General features: G+C 39.0%; 1 protein-coding gene across 1 annotated transcript; it reads left to right on the top strand.

Annotated features, from left to right (window-relative positions):
- Positions 1–1361: 1361 nt before the first annotated feature.
- On the top strand, positions 1362–5163 carry LOC104164249 (breast cancer anti-estrogen resistance protein 3-like; the record flags this gene model as incomplete). The annotated part of the gene is made up of 5 exons (XM_009703526.1): positions 1362–1477; positions 2326–2497; positions 2682–2805; positions 3635–3847; positions 4667–5163. Coding segments are annotated over 5 exons (813 nt in total), but the record flags the coding sequence as incomplete, so codon positions are not given.
- Positions 5164–8241: the final 3078 nt, after the last annotated feature.

The following is an 8241-nucleotide window of genomic DNA, read 5'->3' as shown; positions in this document are numbered from 1 at the left end:
GTATGTATATATATTATGTTCAGTTAGCTCATTATTAGTCGTCTTATTTTAAATCCTATAAACTTTGGAATGGGGCCAAGGAAGCTGGCCTGCTGGAAGTGTGGGAGCCTGTACAATTAATTAAGAGTCACTGGAGTGTTTCACAGAAACAGATTTTTGGAGCAGGAACAGTAACTAGCTGGGAGATGTAGAGAAGTCTATTTTATCTTCCTCTAGCAGTGCTGAGCACCAATGAATGAGAGTCATTGGTAACTTGTGCATCCTACTGCACTGGTAAGAACTGCATGATACAATGAGACTGACACACGAACTGGCCCAGAATAAATGCTTTGTACCTAGATCTGTGATAAGGCTGAAGTTCATAGGTCTTTTCGTGTGCCATCGGTAGCTCAGTTTGCCTTTTAAATAATGACATTTCTAATAATGAAAGAAGCATCCATATATTAAGTGATGGAGTGACTTATCTCCCACGTGCATGCCTGAGAGGGCCTTTTGTGACAAACAAATAGCAATGGGTGTGTCTCCAGGGGCTTCAGGTCATTCCTGTGTCTCTAAAAGTGAAACAGGTTTCTCTACAGTGCTGGATTTCATACCAGTGAGGCTTGTTGTGTGGCCCAGATTGCTTTAATCTTTTCATAACCAAGAAAGCCTGCTGATGGGTGTATCAGAAAAGAGCAGGCAGATTGGCTTGTACATATGTTGACATACAGGCCTTAAACCAGCAGATAATCTCACGTTATCATATTAATGTGGGTTTGCTTATAATTAGCATATATAATTGTTATTGGTATAACCAGTAGCTAATACTGTCTGTTTAAAAAGCGAAGACAAATTGGTGAGGCAGTCACATAGTGACTTCATTAGCCATTCAACATTCAGTGTCCTCCTTAAAGTCCTTTTATTAATTAATCCTTATGAGGACCCTGTAGTGTAACCCAAAAACATTCTGAGCAGTCGTCTTTTTTAGAAAAGAAGGTGGCAAAGCAAATGTGTTTATCTTTAAGGCCAAGGAGCGGTGCAACTCTGATGAGGATCAGGCCGAGTGTACCACATTTCATGGAGCTTGCATATGAATCTCCTGGAAGTGGAGGATGGAAGTTTGATAAAGCATTTTGGTCACATCTTTTATATGTTTTCTGATGGCTGAATCACGCAAAAAAAATGTTTTATTGGTCTGTTTGTGTAAGACACTGGAATGTGTATAAAAGTTAAGTTTTTCTTAGATGACTGTCTTCTAATGATACACACTGTGCACTTAGCTCTATATGTCCTGCACTAACCTGAAAGACTTCTATGGGGCTAGGGTTTGGTTTTTTTGAAGTTAGTTTCAAAACTCATGCACAGATTTTTGCCCTTGACAGGTGGCGAGGATACTGGAAGTTTCTGAAGAGATGAGGAGGATTATGGGAGTGAACTCTGGTCTTGAACTGATTACATTGCCTTACGGACATCAACTGCGCCTTGACCTAATTGAAAGGTAAATGTTCCTGTTACTCATTTCCAGGGCAGATGGCCAGAAGATCAGAGCATTCCTACACTGTACTCTACATTTCCTCAAAGAATGCTCTCCTGCAGATTTTCTGAATTCATGTGTACAGAAGATAATTTAGTGAGATGGCATATAACTTTTTTTGCATAGCAAAAATTCCTTAAGGTCATAGGGCAACTCCATGCATGTAATAAAGGGAAAGGGGACTTGTATTGAAAGTAGCGTCCTTAGAGCTGCTGAACACCTTAAGAGCTCAGGTAAACTAAAGTTCAGAGGACCTATAATCTAGCTGGGCATGTGCATGTTTGTGGAGAAGACTGAAGGAAGTGTAGTCTTCTGCAACTGGGGAAGGGGCTAGAGGATCTAGTAAAGTAAAAAATGATCAGCAAAGCTTTCCACAAAACTTCCGGAGAAGTTAAGGGGGAACAATTAGGGTCTTCTACCCTGATCTAGCTTTTCTGCTGCTCTGATTCAGATTTCAGTAGTTTGGTTGCTGAAATTTAGGGGGAAGGTCCCAGGATTTGAGTGGGGAGGACAAAGGGAATTGGGGCAATTTCCCCAAAAGTGTTCATTCATTCACTGCTTGAGCAGAATCTTGTATAATAGTACTATCTTTGGAAAATGTATTAAATGAAAACACAAATTCAAAGCCAACGTGTATACCATGTAACAGCATTATGGCTCTTGATACAAAGATGTTGGTAAGAGTAAGTTTGCTGGGCACACCAGGCTATTGAAATACACCTTTGAATTGATCTTCTCTGAACTCAGGTACAGCATAATGTATTACTAACTTAATACTTTGTAACCCATAGTCTGAATTGTTTCACTTACAGGCACAATACCATGGCAATAGGAATAGCTGTGGATATCTTGGGTTGCACAGGAAATCTAGAAGATAGAGCAGCAACATTAAACAGGATCATCCAAGTCGCAGTGGAGCTGAAGGACTCACTAGGGGATTTGTATGCATTTTCTGCCATTATGAAAGCACTGGAAATGCCACAGGTAAAAATCTGTTTCTCTTTGTTCCAAAACATGGAGTTGTTTTTCCTGGTTTGTTTAATTTAATTTACGCAATTTCTTCAAGACTAGAGAGACCATGAAACAGAAACCTCATCACTAGCAGCGTACTTTTTCCTGTGAATTGCTATGGAGTCAATAATGGGTATCCTCTGTTTTGTATGAACAGGTCACTAGGCTAGAACAAACCTGGACCTCTCTAAGACATCATTATACCCAGACTGCCATTACGTATGAAAAACAGCTGAAGCCATTTAGCAAAGCTTTGCATGAAGGACAAGATGAGTGGAATAGTAAGTATAAGCGACACTGGTTTCTACTTAGCCTTTTAAATCTCCCAGTACTGATTTCCCATGTAGGGAGATGAGGCAGCTGCTGTTTTGATAGCTATGCATCATATGTTAAAATGACTACATGAACTTGTATAACGCATTATAAGACAATGAAACAGTCTGCCATGTGCTTGTGTGCATCTACCCATGCAGAATAGAACATTCTTCCCAAACCCTTATGCTCTCTTTGTGGAGCAGAAACTGAAACACTCTGCATCATCTTGGCTCAAAGACAGGAAAAAAAATAATCTCCTTCCTCAGAGAAGAGTTACTTCTGGCAAATTTTGCTTTTTATTTGCTTTGCCTATTGGATCAGAGGATGAATCCTCAATACAAAGATTAGGTTTGTCAGCAAATTCCTCTGATCATGGCACGTGCTCCTGCATCAAGATTCTTTGCAGCTCTAGTCTCCAAAGGGGTGGGGTGCAAGGCAGAGATAACACTTCTCTAAGAGAATGGGTAGAGAAGGAAAACCTTTTATAGCCTCTCACAATTTATTGGAATGACCCAGATTTTAAACCTGTTTAACATCTCTGTGCTACTGGGTAGTGATTTGGCAGAGCCTTCTGTAGCAAATACATTTTTCCAACACTAATTTGTCTTGGCCTTCTCCCCCAACCAGTTCACTGGAAAGTGGTAGGACAGGTGTAGCTGAGGTAAGGTGTTAATTTGAAAGATGGAAGACAAATAATAGTTTCCAACTTTGAAAAGAATACTGCAGTTACAATACCTTCTTCAATTAGCAGGTTTTATAATGTCTGATGATGTGATTTGTTACTCTCCAACCCAGAGACCATCGGAGCTCCGCAGAACAATGTAACAGTGCCACTGCTGATGCCTCTCGTTACCTTGATGGAGCGCCAAGCTGTTGTTTTTGAAGGCATGGACTTGTGGGAAAGCAGTGACCAAAGCTGCGAAATAATGCTCAAGCACTTGGCCACAGCTCGTCAGATAGCACAGAATGCAGAAACGTACAGCTTGACTGCACGACGGATGCTGGAAGGTAGGGAGCACTAGTAGGAAAAACTGCTGCACATTAACAGAATGTGGGGGTTATGTCTGAAGAATAAGGTCTCTGCCTCAATGCCCCTGAAAATCAGTGCAAGACAATCTTCTTCTCTTTCATTGGAGCTGAGATAGTAGCAGATGTCCTGCAGGGAACTCAGTCTGAGGACTACATCAATATTGTTTAAAAGACGACAGTAAATTATTCATCACTATAGTTCTCCAGTAAGCAACAGAGCATACATTTTTGCTAGACGTACTGAAAGTTCTCATGCCTTAATATGCTGACTCTTCTAGCAGCTGAATAGAAGTACAGTAAGGACCAAGGATAACTTCCTGTCTTCTGTACAATTTAAAATTCCTACTCTGATTTTTGTGAATAAAACACCACCCATCATAGTAAGATTCTTTACAGCAGCACAAGGTGCAACACTGAGATCATGACTGCCTGCAGCCAGAAAGCAGCAACATGCTAATAATGTGACTTTATATTTCAAACGCAGTGAAAAAGTTAAGGGAGGGGAGAGAAATACATTTATTTCTGCAGGCAGCATGTATACATCAGTAATTATAAGGTTAGACCATTAGAATTGAGCAAAGGCTGCCTGTCCAAGTGTCCTAGCACCATGGGTGTGCTACTAGAAGGTCACATGGAAAGGATTTTCACTGTTTTACTAGCTTGTTAAAAATCATGGTGCAAAACGAACCCAGCACACTAAAGGTTATCTTACTTGGAGGGAATACAGTTTAAAAGCCATTCCTTCTGAATAACAAACTTGCCTGGTGGTCATATCGCGGGATTCTTTTTACTTACTAGGTTTCCAGCCAGATGAAGAGATGAGTGAAATCTTCAAGACAGAATTTCAAATGAGATTGCTCTGGGGCAGCAAAGGTGCACAAGTCAATCAAAATGAAAGATACGAGAAATTCAGCCAGATTTTAACTGCACTTTCCCGAAAACTGGAACCTCCTCTTGTGAAGCAGGTGGAAAAAATAACTATATAAGACTCTGTAAACACTATTTAAATGATATACTTGAAATAACCTTAGCTTTCTTTTGGCAATTTGATACTGCACAAACTTCTTGCATTTCACAAGATGTTTAGAACTTTTAACTGCACAATGCACGCTTGTTTTAGAACTACTGATTTCTAGACAAATTATTTATTTACTGTGTCACCAAGTCAGTTGATGATCCCTTTAAACAGTTAGGTTATCCCTGTAAGATAGTCTTACAGCTTTTTGTGTTTCCCCAGAGTTGCAATGTTTTGATAATGCCTAGGAGTAAGGGCACTGGCATCTTAATATTAAAATTAAGCAAACAGTGTAATAAAAAAAAGAGCAAATATGTGACATTGCAGAAAAACTGTTGTATAATATTCCTTTAATGAGTATAAAATACTGTACATAGAATTGTGAATTGAAGTGTATCTTTATGCAAAAAAACTTGCGCATTTGCAGATTGCAGAAATACTGCGGATTGCAGAAATGATCCTTTATCTGTGACCACAACAGAAGGCTCAAATATCACTGCACCTATGAAAGTAGAAAATTAGTTGTGTATGTGTTGGGACGACTATTTTGTGGGTTTGTTTCTGTTTGTTGTTTTAAGACAGAATCTGTAGTACTTGGGCTTTTGCTGGAGCCTGCACAACAAACAAACAGCTATGCTGCCAGGAATGAATGACAAAATGGCAAGAACAAACAATCCAGATAATTAAAATGCTTTCAGATAGGAGTAAATGTGGGTGTATGTATATATTAAACTTGCTTCATTTACTGAGGTGAATCACTTTGGTAAGTAGTTTTGTGTTTTGGTTTTTTTTTTCCCTTAGATAAAGGCAAAGCCTAAAGCTGTTAGCACTTTTCATAGGAAATCAGCATGCATGGTGTTTATATAAAGAGTGCTTTAGCAGTAAATTCCACTTTGTCACATAGAGAATTGGTGTATAAGCAGTATCCTCACAAGCTGTATAAAGATTTAAGCAAGAACTATGGTTAGAACTGCATGTGCTCGCTGTCAGTAAGCTTATTTCTGGAGTGAGACGTTACTTACAGCATTTGAAAGTATTTGAGTAGGCTAACAACAAAACCAACTCCAAACTGGTATTAGCTGTTCCTCCCAGGTACAATACAATGGTAGCAGAGCTTCTACCAGCACGTAACAAGAGGTTACAGACCACATACTGAAAGTCTCCCTGTCAATCTCAACAGAAGACAAATGGGGAAGCTAATTAGACCATGAAAAGATTTTTTTTTTTTCTTTTTTTATTCCATGAAAATATTCTCAACAGAGAACACTATTTTTAAACAAAGTATTTAACATTTAGGAAATCAACATGTGCACAAAAAAGGATTAAAAATTACTGGAAAATGTAAGATTCTTTAAGACAACTCACATTCAGAATTTTAGAGTAAGTGATGTATAACTAGCTGTGCAAGTACAAATGTTTTTTTCCTATGTTTAATAACCCTCATACAAGTTGCACTATCCCTCATGAAAGCAACCTGCCTCCAAAGGAAGCAAATCCTGGTTTTAGAAAAACAAACAGTAGCATGAAAAGAACATTTAGTCCTTTACCAGGAAGTGTTATTACTGACCTGCAAGGCTGTTAGCCAGGCAAACCACAGGCCCTTTAGCAGAAAATACATAGATCACATTTCCTCCTTTTCTCTAACTTTAAAATAATAAAGCACTAGATTTAAAAAAAACAAACAAACCAACAACCACCCCCTCCCAAACCCCGAAACCCAAAAAACTACCTAAGTAGTTTTGTCAGTATTGAGTAATGTCACATTATTGTATAAATAACCCTGTATACAAGCTCCAAAAATCTAAACTTTAGAGTTTAATAGCCCCCATAATACACTAGGTCAAGCTGTGTAATAGTGGTATACATAACAAAAGAAATAAACCTCTACACAAGTCATTCAAATTCAGTTTTACTGGTAGTACAGTTCCTAATAACACTGAAATTAAAAAGAATCCAGCACTGCTGCATCCAACTATTGCTTCAGACCCCAGAAAAACAGGATGGTTTGATTATTATTTCATTTCCCCAAACAGCAGGTGGCTGGGTTGACAAGCTTGCTTTGATACAAGTGTCCCTCCCCCTAACATCTCTAGTCTAATTCTTATCACCCTAAGAAATCAGGTAAGATGTAGTTATTAAGAGAACCACAAATGGGAGGCAAGACAACATAAGCGATAGGGGCACTGCAGACAACTATATTTACACGTATAAACATATCCAAATTTCAATTGTTTACAAGTAAAAGTGCACATAGATCATTACGAAGTATCACTCAAATTTCAACTGGTCCATACAATGAAGCATCACCTGGAAATGGACTAGCACTGCAGTAATTAAAATTGGAACTTCATAGTGAAAAACTAAAAGACAGTTTCCATAAAAATATTTTAAAAAATATTGAAGTAAAATGAAGAGATACACGTTTCAATGTATAAAATTCATGATGCACCATGTATCCAGTAAAGTAGAGCTCTAGAAGACACCTACCGTGGCTACCTCAGCAGCTGCAGCACTGTGAAAAGAGACACAAAGCCCTTTGTGGGATACTGTAAGTGGTAGTGTTGGCAAACGACAGGTTTAGGCACTCTAGTTTAAGGCAGCATTTGAATGGCAAGTGGTTGACTTCTGAAAACAGTCATTAGCTTGCAGTGGTGAATCTCTCTGGTGGTGTTCCAGGTTTTCAGTGCTCACAACAGGTTACTGAAGTGCTGAAGATGGACTGCAGTTCTAGGAGTTTCTCTTGATTGTATCGTAGGCTAGAGCTGAGATGTGTTATTTCCCCAGATCAACACAAATACATTACGGTCTCTTATCAGTTATGCCAAGAACTGGAATGTAATGATGGTTGCAGTGGTATAGTTATAGCAGCATACATGGATACTGGGATGAAACTCTAGTGCTGAAGATATTTAAAGAAAATGATTTGTTACAAAATAAGACAAGCAATGATGGCAAAGTGTTATGCAGACATGCCTGACTGTCCTAGGCATGCAGGAGAGGGTTAATGGCGAGCATGGAGGTGGCACAGGCAGACTGATAACCAACATACGGTTCTGAACGACTGCCGATTAAAATGAGTTGGAAAAGAGCATAATTGAGATAACCAAAACACAGCACAAGCTAAAATACAGTTTGTGCCTCTGGGACAACCTAGGACAATGAAAATAAAGCATTTTTAGGAGCAGTAGCCTTTTTACTGTGGTAATGGAACTCTATTTTCCTGCACAAACTGAAGAATTTGTAATACGTCCTTACCTATGTATGGAGATGCTAAGATGTTAGTGACTAAATGTATGTCTGCATGCATTCATGCAACTAGCTTTTCCCCTTGGGCCTCCCAGCCTAGTACCCCCCCCCC

This window comes from Cariama cristata, unplaced genomic scaffold (genome assembly GCF_000690535.1).
Source record: "Cariama cristata isolate BGI_N322 unplaced genomic scaffold, ASM69053v1 scaffold20587, whole genome shotgun sequence".
Lineage (NCBI taxonomy): Eukaryota > Metazoa > Chordata > Aves > Cariamiformes > Cariamidae > Cariama > Cariama cristata.
This window is presented reverse-complemented; position numbering and strand designations above follow the sequence as displayed.